General features: G+C 40.5%; 2 protein-coding genes across 2 annotated transcripts; both read right to left on the bottom strand.

Annotated features, from left to right (window-relative positions):
* Nucleotides 1-34: 34 nt before the first annotated feature.
* On the bottom strand, nucleotides 35-8,596 carry LOC139953506 (mandelamide hydrolase-like). Its single transcript, XM_071952938.1, has 3 exons — nucleotides 7,680-8,596; nucleotides 1,011-2,851; nucleotides 35-189 (listed from the first exon to the last, which is right to left on the bottom strand). Exon 2 carries the CDS (start codon nucleotides 2,827-2,829, stop codon nucleotides 1,468-1,470), a length of 1,362 nt encoding a protein of 453 aa, XP_071809039.1. The 5' UTR covers nucleotides 2,830-2,851; nucleotides 7,680-8,596; the 3' UTR covers nucleotides 35-189; nucleotides 1,011-1,467.
* Nucleotides 8,597-9,165: 569 nt separating this feature from the next.
* LOC139953941 (mandelamide hydrolase-like) lies at nucleotides 9,166-14,310 on the bottom strand. The gene is made up of 2 exons (XM_071953550.1): nucleotides 14,174-14,310; nucleotides 9,166-12,143 (listed from the first exon to the last, which is right to left on the bottom strand). Exon 2 carries the CDS (start codon nucleotides 12,118-12,120, stop codon nucleotides 10,759-10,761), a length of 1,362 nt encoding a protein of 453 aa, XP_071809651.1. The 5' UTR covers nucleotides 12,121-12,143; nucleotides 14,174-14,310; the 3' UTR covers nucleotides 9,166-10,758.
* Nucleotides 14,311-16,616: the final 2,306 nt, after the last annotated feature.

Below are 16,616 nucleotides of genomic sequence, written 5' to 3'. Positions count from 1 at the left end.
TAGAGCAATAAATACATCTCTCTGCTGTCAAACAATCATTTCTTCGGCCATCTTTGTTTTATAACGAGGCTCGGGGATATAGTGGCATCTTGAAAGGGTCGTTCACATTTACATTGTAGTTATCAATTTTGGTTTTTACCCATATACACCGATGTGTGTAGCACTGTATACTCAGTACTTTCCCGAGTGCTGTGAAAAAAAAACAATAACAGGCATTTCACTCGGGTGGGATTCGAACCCACGACCTTTGCAATTCTAGAGCAGTGTCTTACCAACTAGAAAGTACTGAGTATACAGTGCTACACACATCGGTGTATATGGGTAAAAACCAAAAATTAATATTATTATCCCCGATGCAAATTTAACATCTATTACATTGTAGTTGTTTAACTTTCTTAAGATGGTGCACAACGTCTAATTACTGATCCTGCTACGTTATGAATTTAAAGGCAGTGGACACATTTGGTTTGTTTTTGTCAAAATACTATAGTATTCTCACTGTGGTGATATCCAATAATTTTTTTTTTTATTTTCATAAAATAATACCCTTGTTGCATGGCACAAAATAATTTGTGTGCCTGAAAACGTTGCTCTGTTACTTTCCATTTTGCTCAAAAGCGTTGACGACTAAAATGAAGCTGACAATTTCTACAGGTAAATAATTATTACATACTCTTCATTCACAGTGTGAATTCTTGTCATTGTCATGGCCATAAACTGGATCTACAAAAGATATCAAAACCCTCTTTAAAGATAATTGCTGCGGCAGAGACATTACTTTATAGCTGTTTCGTGAAATCAATCCCAGTGTGTAACATGACTAAGGGAGAAACACACAAATCCTAGAGAAAATTACCACGTGCAGAATTAAACAACATCTTCAAACTTTAGCGCCAATAAAAGTCCCAATGCTAGAGTATAATTGGTGCACATAGCATATCGCGACTACTTTTTAGTCTTGTGTGCATGCATGAAACAATGTCTTGCACTATTAAAAAAGAGCAACTTACGTAGTTATGGTGAACAGAAAGGCCATTACAACAGCAAAGAACGCTATGCACAGCTGTGCCAGTTCCAACTTCTTCATTATAAGTATATTGGTGGGTTTGGACTAGGCCTAATAATAATTTTGATGTGTCGAGAGACAGCTTGGGATCTCCAAAGACAAATTTTGGTGGTGGATTCAACTCTCTCTAATATAAAAAATACGTAAAGATGTAGTTTTGTGCAGGTCGACGATTCTAATGTAACGCTGGGTAACACGCGCGATGTCCCAAGGTGTGACGTATACAATGCGTCTGTTACGTCATCCGCCGTCAGACATCGACATCAGAGAGTACAGTGGCTGATACGCCTTTCTTAAAATGTATGTATGAGATACGTCACAATGCTAATTCACAACGAGGCGATGGGCGCAGCCACTGCAAGTGATGGGGGACGTGCGCCCTTTCTCTAAGGTTAAACAGTCTACAGCTCCAGAGCTTTTTCGATCGCCCTTGCAACTGCGATGAGACGCCTATCATTCCCAGTGAGACCTTCAATCTGCATTCCAAAGGGCACCCCACTCCCTCTGACACGCCCACCCGGAATCACAAGGGATGGGTTGTTGCAAATGTTACCGCAGTCAAAGTTTTGGAGGACCGCCATCAGCAGAGTGGGATCCGTGTCAAATGCGCTTATCAACGGCGGGGGTATCTTGTTGGCAGGCATGAGGATGCAGTCAAGTCGGTGATCCTCGAAGTACTTCTTCATGTCCTCTCTAAGCTTGTCTCTGGCTGCCATCGTTTCCTGGTAAAGCTCAGGACTGACTGGGTTCTTCATTGTATCCTTGAAGAGCTCTTTAACATCTGGTGACGCTATCTTGTTGACGACTTCTTCAACTGGTACTCTGTGTCCGTGGTGATCCAAGTACTCCTGAAGTCGAGGGATGAGCTCATAGTTTATGGTTAGTTGGAAGTAGCTGCTAAACATCTCAGCAACTCCTGGAACTTCACCTTCGTCTATGATGGTAAAACCTTTGTCTTTGAGCTCTGCCAAGAATTTCTCCGCGTATTCCTGGACCGTAGGGTCTAAATCTTCCCAGAAGTGAGGTCTTGCCACTCCAATTCTAATCTCTGCTGGTGTGACGTCATCGAGAGGTTCCTCCCCTGTCATCACGTGATCTAGGATCGCGATGTCATTGGCGCTCCTTGTGAGGGGTCCAACTGAGTCACGAACATGCGTCATCTTGACGCCGTAGTCAGCCGGCCAACGCCCACTGGTAGTGCGCAGACCGAAGACCCCACTGAAGGAAGAGGGAATTCGGATTGATCCACCGGTGTCAGTACCTAGGGCAACGGGGACGATATCAGCGGCGACGGCCCCTCCACTTCCACCGCTACTCCCCCCGCAAATGTAGTCAAAGTTGTGAAAGTTGTGACTATCTCCTGTGTACGAATTGATGGTCGACACCCCCAATGCTAGCTCATCCATGTTGGTCCTACCAGCGTGGATTGCCCCTGCGTCAAAAAGCCTCTTAGCAACCTCAGCTGTGTGCTTGGGTTTGAGACCAGCTAGACCCGGAGTACAAGCTCCAGTCGCCTCTCCTTCTACGTCGATGTTATCCTTTAAGGCGATTAGGATTCCTTCAAGAGGTCGATTGGTCTTGCTCTGATACCTGGCATCTGCCTCCTTGGCTTTTTGCAACATCCGCTCTGTGTCCATGGAGACGAAGTAGTTGAAAACCTTCAGGTCCTCAGCCCGCTGGATCATCCGCTTAGTATACCCTTCACACGTCAGGGTACCTTTCTTGAAACGGTCCAGAAGATCTCCGATTGTAAGACGATACATCTTGAAAACTCCTCACAAAAACCTGCAAAGAATTGGTCAAGATGATAAGTTACATTCTATTATGATCGTTCACAGGCAAGAATTTCACATTAATAAAATATTAGTCTTCCAATCACAAACTTTACTGCATGTGTGACAGGAGATTTTGTCCCCCCCCCAAAAAAAAAAAAAAAAAAATAAAATAAATAAATAAATAAATAAAAAATGGCGGCCTGTGTACAGACTACTTCTATAGCTCCCTCTTTTGAATCAATATTTTCCGCCCTATATTATTTTCCCATGAGACGACAGAATCTCGGGTAACCTGAACAACTGACGTCACACTTCGAGGCTCGTGAATAACGCCAGAGACCGGCCTCAAAGCCGGCGTGTAGATTCACCTTTGGCCTACATTCATTTCACATGGAGATACGCACAAATTCTACACCAACATCCACATGCAAGTACATCCACATGCAAGTACAGCCACATGCATGTACGTGTACTGTTTTGATTGGTCAATCGAGGTGACCTCAGACCAATCAACACAAACCCAGCTACGGTAGCTTTTAGTCTCTGCCTATTTTATCAAATGATATAATTGTATCCAAATGAAATCACTGGATCTGAGTTGCATGTATCTGTCTTTAAAGACAGCGACCCAGTCTAAATCTGTTTTTTTTTCTCTGCATCCTCCCTTTTTTCAAAAATGAAATGAGGATTTTTTTTTTTTTTTTTAAATGGCCGCCCGACACATTGTTTTTACATTACAAACGCTCTGGGCTTGTTTTCCCGCTGAATAATAATAATCATTGCAGCATGCAAGGTTTTCACACAAAGATAATCATAAAACTAGACATTAGGTGTTTGTGAACAAACACAAAGCTGTTCCGTGTTCTTTTGCTTTGATTATGTGTTAAAATTACCAAGGAGTCTATAACTGAAAAAAGTATGACAAATACTGTACAGTGTCTTGAGTTACGGTGCCACTTCATGGGGTCACGGTAACCTAAGGCTAATCTCTAACGCCCAAGGAGACTGTATCTGAAAAAAGTTCGAAAATCGGTTGTGTAGTTCTTGAGATATGGTGCCACTTCTGGTTGACCCGGAAGTAGAGGTCAACTTGGGGTCATGGATTTTCAAAGTTTATTTTTAATGCCTTAGGAGGATAAAACTGAACAAAAAGGATTGAAAATCGGTTGTATAGTACTTGGCGTATGGTCCCCCTTCCGGTTCACCCGGACGTAGAGGCCAACATGGGGTCACGGGTTTTCACAGTCAATATTAATGTCAAGGAGTCTGTAAGTGAAAACAAATTGAAAATTAGGTTGAGTGGTTCTTGAGATATGGTCCCACTTCCGGTTGACCCGGAAGTAGAGGTCAAATTGAGGTCACGGTTTTTCCAAATTTTTCTCCTATGCCCAAGGAGTCTTATAACTACAAACAGTCGACATTCTTAAAGAAGAATGTCGTCTTCCTGTGATAATTTATCTCGGAATGTCGGCATCCTAAAAGTAGGATGTCGTCTTCCTGTAATAAATTATCTTGGTATGTCGACATCCTAAACGTCAGTTGTCATCTCCCTGTGATAATTTATCTCGGGAAGTCGACATTCTAAAAGAAGAATGTCGTCTTCCTGTGATAATTTATCTCGGAATGTCGATATCCCAAAAGTAGGATGTCGTCTTGCTGTGATAATTTATCTCGGGAAGTCGACATCCTAAAATTAGGATGTCGTCTTCCTGTGATAATTTATCTCGGGAAGTCGACATCCCGAAAGTAGGATTTTTTTGTTGAAATGATTTTACTTGTATACGTTTCGTTAACTAGTATTACATTTCCAACAATATTTCTAACATTCATGGTCTGGACGAAACAAAATGTCCCACGTAAAACTCCATAAGGTTTGGAACATAATGGTCCCGCAAGTTCAAATACGCACGAGACTTGCTTAGTCTACACAGAAGGTAATAAATAATTTATTACAAGCAAATGCAATCGTACAATAATAGAAAACAAAAACTAAAAATCAATGCAAAACACATGTAGGGGATGGAGGGGCCCATAAAAAGCAAACCTTAACGAGTGCGGACCCCCCCCCTCCTTTTTTTCTAACGAAGAAAGCAATGTAAGCAATTCTATTTAGTGGGTGTAATCTTATGTAGCGGCAAAACAATTCAAAATTACAGGAAGAACAAACACAAAAACAGTTAGCGTAAAATAAAACTAAACCATATATTTAAATGAAACAGATAAACAAAATACCCAACATCATAATAAAACATAAAAGGGAACACTAGTTGTGTGATAAAAATAAATACTAGAGAAAATGGGCCCCACAACTCTTGCTGAATGTCGAAATATACCATTGTTATCCATTAGAGACGTTTTGTAGTCACTTTGGTTGGGGAGCGAGGAATCTAGCAAAAACACACGAAAATCCCATGGCTGGGACATTAGTTTATACACCAGACAAATCTATTATATGGATATTCTTTTGAATATTTTATTTTGTGCATATGGTCCGTGATTCGTGGTATGTTGAATATAAGTGGGCGGTTGTATCGACAACAGACTTTTATCCTTTTGATCACCATCAGCCCCATGTATAATAAACTTCAATGGCTGACGAATTGCACTTTTGGGATTGTCATTGTTAAACTCCGGTTCCATTGTGTGCCATGTGCCTTGTCATGTTACCCTCCACACATAGATTTTCTTGTGAATAGTAGCTGTGTATGATTCATGGTTCGCTGAATAATGTGGCGATAACAAACTTTTATCATTTTGAACTGAATGCTTGATTTATTATCTAGAGGTAAATGCTTGAGGCCAGTAAGAATATTGTGCACGTACACCATGTAGTTTTTGTTGGAAACCGTTTGCTAACAGCCATTTATGTTACCCTTTGAAATAAAATCAGAAAATTTATAAGTTTGCTTGTTGCATAAAATTAAATTGAAGATGATGCCTGAATTGATATTTACAATCAGAGTTGGACTCTAGACTGACGTGTTGGTCTCCTTGAACACTCCAAGTGGTTCAATAGGTAGTACAACTCCAATACTTATGCTGATGTTCTCATGATGTCAGCATCAACAGGAAGTTCCAACAACTTTGTCCCCTTGTACAATTAAATATGCAAATATGGGTCACGTGGTTAATTAATTACGATTTTTAACATTTTTGGGGGTCGGTGGTTTGATGTTTGATCTAGTACGATTTGATTTCACAGAACTCTTAACCACCAAACTCTGCGCTTATGATCACCATTTTCCGCTTACCGTGTTTTTCAAACATCATCGTGTCATGCATGCACACATGTTATGTTGGGCTAACAATTGAGAAAAAGAAAAGGCAACACTATCGATATAAAGATAAGAATCTAACTTAAATATTACAAAAAGAAATATTTTTTTTAGTTTGGGGGGTAACCAAAAATATTGATCCCGTGCGCAGATTCGAACTCGTAGATTTCAGCGAATTGAGCGCGACTGATGACCACTAGGCTATGAGGGCTAATGCACAAGCGGAGGCAGGGTTTACATCTATTTTTAGATAAATTTATTCTGCCCTCGGCAACAAAAATAACCCACAATTAACATAAACCGAGATCCAACCACTGACTTCCAGAAAGACGAGGCAAACAAAACTAGTCTCATTATTTATGACGATTATGTTTTGCAACATGATCATGAACAAAATGGCGGTCGGATTCGGTATTTTTCTCTGAAGGACTAAATTCAATTCAATTCAATTCTGTATATTCCATGTTGACAATGACAATTAAACAAACAGTTGAAAACAAATTCTGAAAAGATGGGTACGGCATAATTCAATATAGAATGTCAAGAATGTTCAATAGAATATAATATTATTGAGTGTAATTAGCATGCTAGCCAACATGCAGGGGGAAATGGTTATAATCATACTGTGTTTGTACATGTCCTTGTGACAATCAGGGGACTATTTTGACACGACAAGGACAAAATGACGATGACACGGACCAGATTAGTCACTGTAATAATAGAAAGTAATCAAAACATCAGTCTTTGTACAAACTTCTGTACAGTGGACACTATTGGTAATTGTGAAAGAATAGTCTTCACAGTTGGTGTATCTCAACATTATGCATAAAATAACAAACCTGTGAACATTTGAGCTCAATTGGTCGTCGAAGATGCGAGATAATAATGAAAGAAAAAAACACTCTTGTCACATGAAGTTGTGTGCTTTGAGATGCTTGATTTCGGGACCTCAAATTCTAAACTTAAAGCCATTGGACCCTTTCGGTAAACAGTGTTGTCCAAGGCCCACACTTTGTGTACCACAACTTCTATATCAAATAACAAACCTGTGAAAGTTTAGGCTCAATCGGTCATTGGAGTCGGGAGAAAACAACGGAAAAACCCACCCATGTTTCCGCGCGTTTCGCCGTGTCATGACATGTGTTTAAAATAAATCCGTAATTCTCGTTAACGAGAATTTGTATTGTTTTACCGTTTTCTCAAAAGGTAAAGCATTTCATGTACTAATATTTCAAGAGAAGTCTTTCACCATTAACTTCTGTAAACCCTGTAAATTATTTGTAAATCTGTGAACTTTTTGTTTGTTTCTGTACCGAAAGGGTCCAATGGCTTTAAGGTCTCGAAATCAAATTCGTGGAAAAATTACTTCTTTCACGAAAACTACGTCACGTCAGAAGTCGAGCCGTTTCTCACTACGTTTTACAGTGTCAACCTCTCCCCATTACTCGTTATCAAGTAAGGTTTTATACTAACAATTATTTTGAGTAATTACCAATAGTGTCCACTGCCTTTAAGCAACAATTTTGCTTAAGCAGCTCCATGAAATTGGGTCTTAGTACTTACCCACAATCCAGGTGGGAAGACTTTGGGACTGCGAGTCGTTGGTGAGAGAGCTAGAGGCTACTGTTATGGGACTACTTTTCGTATGATGGCGTAGTAATATTATGAATACTAATTAAGTACGGGGTATAGTACTTATACCAGGGCGCGGCCTTTGATCGCCAGTAGCCGTTAGCCTGGTCTGGGAGGTTGGAGTCTCCGTCTTTAATTTACCTAAGTCTCGTAAGTTAAGTTATTAAATAAAGCTATTGTGTTCTCTAATAAGAAGTCTCACAAGCCTGTTTTATTTGAAGTTTGTGTACTAGTATCCCGGTAGGCTGACAAAGCCATAATATATGGTGGACAACCCGGGTATACTCCTCACATTCCAATTTTTCGTTTACGAGACCCCGGTCTGCCCCGTAACGTTCGAATAGCTTTGACGGGGCTCACCCGGGTCATCCCCCAGTGCCCTGACTTGAGGAGCATGCATGCCGTCACCACGAGAGGGCGAGTGTGATCGTTCGATTAGCTCTACACCTTTTCGCAAATACCGGGGCGCGCGCGTAAAGCTTGGAATTAGGTGCATTGTGGTCTTGCCGGTATCCAAATTTGATCCATATATATCCCACAATGCACCTCATTCAACAGTCTGCGCTTGCGCATTGGTATTTGCGATAAGGTCTCTTGTCAGGGGTTCACCCGAGTGAGCACTGCGGGGTCGACCCAGCGAGAAGCTAAACGAACGCACCCTTTATAATGTAGACAAAAGTATGCACCCAAAGTATCAAATTCGTTTGAATATGAACGCACTATTTGGGGGGGAATGTGCAAATAATAGATTGTGTTGTGTATTTATGGCAGGCTATCACATCATTTGAGTCATGTGCTTAAAAAACGTTGCCTTGGATCGGTCGAGTTGGTCTGCGAAAAGCGTTTGAAACGTTAGAAACCGTTTGTTATAAAATGCATATATGGGTAGAAAGATGTTGTAAAAGTAGAATACAATGATCCACACAAACATGCCTCGAAATTGCACGGTTTTCCTTTTACCTCGTCGACTAACACGGTCGGCCATTTATGGGAGTCAAACTTTTGACTCCCATAAATGGCCGACCGTGTTAGTAAAAGGACAACCACGCAATTTCGAAGCAAACTGGTGTGGATCATTGTATTCTACTTTTACAACATCTTCCTACCTATATGCATTTTATAACAAACGGTTACAAACGCTTTTCAGAAATGTCATGCATAGCAAATTTTCATGCTTAGCAGATCTATGAAATTGGGCCCTTGAAGCACACAGCTCCGTGTGACAAGGGTATTAATTTTTTCTTTCATTATTATTTCGCAACTCCGTCGACCAATCGAGCTCAATTTTTCACAGGTTTGTGGTTTTATGCATACACACCAAATGAGAAGACTGGTCCATTGTCTTTTAAACGCCTTTTTACATGTTATGACCTATTAATCATAAAAATATATATACACGAATATGATACTTAATAAATTACATTAAAGCACTGATCTGAGTTTACGTCATTTATTAGCCAATATAAAAACACTTCAGACAAAATGCAAACCATTTTCATGCAACTTATATCGTTTCTCAACATTAACAAAATGGGGATGAACCTAATCACTTATATCCATTAAAGATGCTATGTCAGATTTTTGGCCCCAAACATCAAAATCAACTTATTTTTGAGTGAATGGTATTTCAAAAAGAGTATCACCCGCTCTAACGAAAAAAGTTTAACTTTTACTTTTAATGATTTAAAACTTTTTTTAAAACGTACTTATTTCACTGCTACTAATAATTGGCGGACTTTTTCGAGCAATGGCTCAAATGAAAGCTTGTAACTTTCTCGACCCCCATCAAAATACCTATTGAATTTTAAATCAACATTTTGGGGTCAAATCGGCCCAGTATGATAGAGATAAATGAACTTTTATGCAGTGACGTCAGCAGCAGGCCGCCATCTTAGAAGTAAAAACAGTGGTGCAACATCGGTAAACGCACATCTGCGCAGAGTTTTATGGGCCAATGAGCAACCATCGTTTGACCTCTAGCCGAGTGCGCCCTATTCAAATGACGTCACGTGCGCGTTTTTCAAATAGACCTTATGCATTGACGTCATCCAGCGGCCATCTTAGTGGAAAAACGGTGACGAAAGAATCGAAACGCACAGATTTGTACGCGCGGCGCACAGGACTGGCCAATGAACAACCTCCTTTTGACCTCTAGGTGAGGGCGCCCTACTGAAATGACGTCATGTGCATAAGGTCTATTGTCATGCCACAGCTGAACCCCCCAAACTCACCCAAAACTACAACATTTTGATAAGCATAGTGCAACTGTTTGTATTGACATTGTGAGACAATAGAGAAATGTTTATTAGGTCCTTTCTCTATGGTCAGTTGTCCCAGCGTGCGGTCCTAGTGATTTGGTCATGGGCATACCACCAGGGGCCAATTTCATGGAGCTGCTTAAGCAAAAATTTTGCTAAAGCACGAAAGTAGGACGCTTGATTTACAAATGTTACTGGCCAAAATGTCATGCAATACACATTGCTTGTGACTGGTATTTAGCTGTTGTTTACTTAGCATAGCAATTGAGTGGAGTCTTGGCCAGTAATCTGATTTTACTAAGCAAGAAGTCTCCTGAAGATGACTAGAGCAAGCTAGTCGAAACGTTGAGACCAATTCCGAACTGACTCCGCGGCAGTACAGTTATTACGATCCTATAAGCTAAAGTAGTAGTCCAGTCAAATTTCTATACCATCCGCCCTGGTAATAGTTATAAAGCAGGACAGTTCTTTTCAGAACTGAGAAGTCTCCCGAACCTCCGATTTTCTACTCCACGGCAGTAGAATAAAGCAAGACAGTTCCCTAAGAACAACTCTACCTGGCAAGTAGATATACACACATGGTGTTACCGCAAACCAATATATATTTATAAGAATTTTTTCGCTTAAGCAAAGTTTTGTACTTAAGCAGCTCTATGAAATTTGGCCCTGGGGTGTCTGCATTATGTAACATGCTCAGTAGCCCGGGAAGTTCAAACTCCTTTTGTGGTCCTTTCTCGATGGTTTTAAACAGTCTACAGCTCCAGAGCTTTTTCGATCGCCCTTGCAACTGCGATGAGACGCCTATCATTCCCAGTGAGGCCTTCAATCTGCATTCCAAAGGGCACCCCGCTCCCTCTGACACGCCCACCCGGAATCACAAGGGATGGGTTGTTGCAAATGTTACCGCAGTCAAAGTTTTGGAGGACCGCCATCAGCAGAGTGGGATCCGTGTCAAATGCGCTGATCAACGCCGGGGGTATCTTGTTGGCAGGCATGAGGATGCAGTCAAGTCGGTGATCCTCGAAGTACTTCTTCATGTCCTCTCTAAGCTTGTCTCTGGCCGTCATCGCTGCCTGGTAAAGCTCAGGACTGACTGGGTTCTTCATTGTATCCTTGAAGAGCTCTTTAACATCTGGTGAGGCTATCTTGTTGAAGACCTCCTCGACTGTAGTTTTGTGACCATGGTGCTCCATATACTCCTCCAGTCGAGGAATCAGCTCATAGTTGACGGTAGGCATGATGTATTTTTCAACCATCTCAGCAACTCCTGGCACTTCACCTTCGTCTATGATGATAAAACCTTTGTCTTTAAGTTCTGCCAAGAATTTCTCCGCATATTCCTGGACCGCAGGGTCTAAACCTTCCCAGAAGTGAGGTCTTGCCACTCCAATTCTAATCTCTGCTGGTGTGACGTCATCGAGAGGTTCCTCCCCTGTCATCACGTGATCTAGGATCGCGATGTCATTGGCGCTCCTTGTGAGGGGTCCAACTGAGTCACGAACATGCGACATCTTGACGCCGTAGTCAGCCGGCCAACGCCCACTGGTGGTGCGCAGACCGAAGACACCATTGAAGGAAGAGGGAATTCGGATTGATCCACCGGTGTCAGTACCGAGGGCAACGGGGACGATATCAGCGGCGACGGCCCCTCCACTTCCACCGCTACTCCCCCCGCAAGTATAGTCAAAGTTGTGAAAGTTGTGACTATCTCCCGTGTACGAATTGATGGTCGACACCCCAAATGCTAGCTCATGCATGTTGGTCCTACCAGCGTGGATTGCCCCTGCATCAAAAAGCCTCTTAGCAACCTCAGCTGTGTGCTTGGGTTTGAGACCAGCTAGACCCGGCGTACAAGCTCCAGTCGCCTCTCCTTCTACGTCGATGTTATCCTTTATGGCGATTAAGATACCTTCAAGAGGTCGATTGGTCTTGCTCTGATACCTGGCATCTGCCTCCTTGGCTTTCTGCAACATCCGCTCTGTATCCATGGAGACGAAGTAGTTGAAAACCTTCAGGTCCTCAGCCCGCTGGATCATCCGCTTAGTATACCCTTCACACGTCAGGGTACCTTTCTTGAAACGGTCCAGAAGATCTCCGATTGTAAGACGATACATCTTGAAAACTCCTCACAAAAAACCTGCAAAGAATTGGTCAAGATGATAAGTTACATTCTATTATGATCGTTCACAGGCAAGAATTTCACATGAGTAAAATATTAGTCTTCCAATCACAAACTTTACTGCATGTGTGACAGAAGATTTTGTCCCCCCCCCCCAAAAAAAAAAAAAAAAAAAATGACGGTCTGTGTACAGACTACTTCTATAGCTCCCTCTTTTGAATCAATATTTTCCGCCCCATATTATTTTCCCATGAGACGACAGAATCTCGGGTAGCCAGAACAACTGACGTCACACTTCGAGGCTCGTGAATAACGCCAGAGACCGGCCTCAAAGCCGGCGTGTAGATTCACCTTTGACCTACATTCATTTCACATGGAGATACGCACAAATTCTACACCAACATCCACATGCAAGTACATCCACATGCAAGTACAGCCACATGCATGTACATGTACTGTTTTGATTGGTCAATCGAGGTGACCTCAGACCAATCAACACAAACCCAGCTACGGTAGCTTTTAGTCACTGCATATTTTATCAAATGATATAATTGTATCGAAATGAAATCACTGGATCTGAGTTGCATGTATCTGTCTTTAAAGACAGCGACCCAGTCTAAATCTGTTTTTTTCTGCATCCTCCCTTTTTAAAAAAATGAAATGAGGATTTTTATTTTTATTTTTTTTTTTAATGGCCGCCCGACACATTGTTTTTGCATTACAAACGCTCTGGGCTTGTTTTCCCGCTGAATAATAATAATCATTGCAGCATGCAAGGTTTTCACATAAAAAAAAATAAATAAAAAAATAAAAATTGCAATACCTGTTTTATAAAAAGGCTTTTGTATACTATAGGCAATCTACTGAGTTTGCCCTTGGTAAAAAAAGTAAGATTACCCACAGTGAGTTTCCGGATCCAACCACCATCTGACTTCCATAATGCCGACGCAAAAAAAAATAGTCCCTTGTTTTTTTGAGGTGATTGTTTTAGAGCCTTGAAGAATTAACAAATGGCGGTCGGTTTTCAAAATGGCAGTAGGTTTTCAAAATGGCGGTCGGTTTTCGGTATTTTTTCCCGAAGGAACTCTCCCATTACCATTTTTAGATAAATTGATTCTGCCCTCGGCAGCAAAAATAACCCACAATTAACATAAACCGAGATCCAACCACTGACTTCCAGAAAGACGAGGCAAACAAAACTAATCTCCTTTTTTTATGATGATTATGTTTTGCATCATGAAGAATGAACAAAATGGCGGTCGGATTCGGTATTTTTCTCCGAAGGACTAAATTCAATTCAATTCAATTCTGTATATTCCATGTTGACAATGACAATTAAACATATATATACAGTTGAAAACAAATTATGAAAAGATGGGTACGGCATAATTCAATATAAAAAAATGTCAAGAATATTCAAACAGAATATAATATCGAGTGTAATTAGCATGCAAGTCAACATGCAGGGAAAACAGTTATAAGCATACTGCGTTTGTACATGTCCTTGTGACAACCAGGGACTATAGGACACGACAAGGACAAAATGACGATGACACGGACCAGATTAGTCAATATAGGTAGTTATCAAAACACCAGTCTTTGTACAAACTTCTGTACAGTGGACACTATTGTACCTGTCAAAGACTAGTATTCACAGTTGGTGTATCTCAACATTATGCATAAAATAACAAACCTGTAAACATTTGAGCTCAATTGGTCGTCGAAGATGCGAGATAATAATGAAAGAAAAAACACTCTTGTCACATGAAGTTGTGTGCTTTGAGATGCTTGATTTCGGGACCTCAAATTCTAAACTTGAGGTCTCGAAATCAAATTCGTGGAAAAATTACTTCTTTCACGAAAACTACGTCACGTCAGAAGTCGAGCCGTTTCTCACTACGTTTTACAGCGTCAACCTCTCCCCATTACTCGTTATCAAGTAAGGTTTTATACTAACAATTATTTTGAGTAATTACCAATTAGTGTCCACTGCCTTTAAGCAACAATTTTGCTTAAGCAGCTCCATGAAATTGGGTCTTAGTACTTACCTACAATCCAGGTGGGAAGACTTTGGGACTGCGAGTCGTTGGTGAGAGAGCTAGAGGCTACCGTACGATCGACGAAATCAACGGTGGCTCAGTGCCTGTCGATCCACCGCGCAACAAGGGAGGTCAACCAATAAAAGAATTATTTCCTCTTACTCTATGGTTTGAACCTTTGATCCATCTTATCATAATTATAATTCGAACCTATTGACCCAAAACGACTGTGTGACGTCATTACAAGCCGCAACGCACACAAGGTTGAGGGGGCTATTGATAGTGTGTACCACACTAAAACTCGCAGTGGAAACTATAATTACTCAAAATGGTTATTAGCATAAAACCTTACTTGGTAACGAGTTATAGGGAGAGGTTAATAGTATACACATTGCGAGAAACGGCTCCCTCTGAAGTAACGTGGTTTTCAAGAAAGAAGTAATTTTCCACGATTTTGATTTCGAGACCCCGGAATTAGATTTTGAGGTCTCGAAATCAAACATCTGAAAGCACACAACTTCGCGTGGCGAGGTTGTTTTTTTTCTTTCATTATTATCTCGCAACTTCAACGACCAATATATTGAGCTCAAATTTTCACAGGTTTTTTATTTTGTGCATAATTATGTTGAGATACACCAATTGAGAAGACTGGTCTTTGACAATATTACCAATTAAATAATTTATTAAACAATAAAATAGATTATTGAAACTTGGTAAACAGCAGATGAAAATTGAGCCAGCATGGAAAGAAAAAAAGTGAAGCACAAAAGAACTCACTTGATCCCTTTTGAAAAGACACCACGGGGACAATATCACACAACATTACACTCTGGAGGTAGAATTCTACCTCCCTGATTACACACACTTATTATTAGACTTGGGGACAAGTCGTTAATGATCCCGCGGTCAGATAGTCGAGTTGTGGCGGCGCTCTCGTTGCGCGAACTGCTGGTTGCCCGACACGTTCTACTCCCCATATCATTAGTCGGGCAACAGTTCGCGCGAGAGCAGTGATCTGGAGGAGCACCGCTGCAACTCGTGGGACCATTAACGAGTTGTCCACAAGTCTACACAAATATCAAAATTAAAGACGACAGTTGAGACTAGACAAAGATAGCGATGGATGAAAATAACTATAAGTATAACATGAGAATTGTAAATTAACAGTGACTTGACAGAATAGTATGTATCCAACAGGTCTTGTTCAAGTGTTCTAGAAAAATGTGACAATAATATTATGGTACATGTAGCCGGCTGTTTGAGATCTGTAGTTGTTCCAGTATAATATATAAAAAATATCGTTGAATCAGATTTTTTTTCTTCAGATATTTTGAGTAAAAGCAAGTACAGAAATCATGTTTTTACCATAAAAATAGATGAAAGTGTATAAAAAAAAAAAAAAATAAATAAATAAATAAAAAAAAAAGATGATGGGACATGTAATGTACAAAAGAAATAATAAAAATGCATAAGAAACTTTGAAATGGGCTGCCCTTAGTTGAACAAGGATTTATGTTAAAAAGAATTGAAATCGAGTTGGGCTGTTATACAGCAACCAATGCTAAATAATAAATATCCCTAAGATTAAAAAAAAAAAAAAAAAAAAAATCAAATACATTTTCAGACAACTATGACAACTATAAACTTCAGGTTTCTTTTAAATTTTTGGTAGGTCAACCATTTTGAATATTATATGGGCCCAATTTCATATAGCTGCTTTTGCTTAAGCAAAAAATTCATTGCTTAGTAAAATCAGATTACCGGCCAAGACTCCACTCAATTGTTATGCTAAGTAAACAACAGCTAAATACTAGTCATAAGCAATGTATATGGCATGACATTTTGGCCAGTAACATGTGTAAAATAAGCGAGCTATTTTCGCGCTTAAGCAAATTTTTTGCCTAAGCAGCTCTATGAAATTGGCCCCTGCTATTTATCCCAGAAAACAAATCCCAAACCGTCTTCTCGTCTGAGCTGAAGCCCCAAGTGCGTACGCAAAGCACGCGCAAATTGTCAAAAACAACCGCGGGCCAAGCTAAGCTGAGCTGCGAATCCAAAGCCAAAGACATGGTTTTGAAGAGCGCCTATGTCCCCTCCCCCCCCCCCCCCCCCTTGGAATTTAACATAGGCTGGAGGTAGCAGTGGGATTCAACAGAGGGCGCTTCCCAGAAGTATGCTAGTTTGTATAGTTCGCGTCATAATGGGGATGGGGTGTTTTAATATTTGAGTGAAAAAAAGTACCTCTTTCTCAAAAACTACGTTACTTCAGAGGGAGCCGTTTCTCACAATGTTTTATACTATCAGCAGCTCTCCATTGATCGTTGTCATTAGTTTTTATGCTAACATTAATTAATTTTGAGTATATAATTACCAAGAGTGTCCAGTGCTTTTAAAATACGTGTTCTGGTTTGTTTTGTTTTGTTTCCCGTTCATACAACAAATAATTCCAATT

The sequence above is a fragment of the Asterias amurensis genome, chromosome 22, assembly GCF_032118995.1.
Source record: "Asterias amurensis chromosome 22, ASM3211899v1".
In the NCBI taxonomy this organism is placed as follows: Eukaryota; Metazoa; Echinodermata; class Asteroidea; order Forcipulatida; family Asteriidae; genus Asterias; species Asterias amurensis.
Note: the sequence above shows the minus strand (reverse complement) of the source record. Positions and strands in the feature narration are given on the sequence as shown.

Bases quoted from the DNA above. Each gene is read 5' to 3' on its own strand.
- LOC139953506 (XM_071952938.1), bottom strand. From the start codon at position 2,829: ATGTATCGTCTTACAATCGGAGATCTTCTGGACCGTTTCAAGAAAGGT.
- LOC139953941 (XM_071953550.1), bottom strand. From the start codon at position 12,120: ATGTATCGTCTTACAATCGGAGATCTTCTGGACCGTTTCAAGAAAGGT.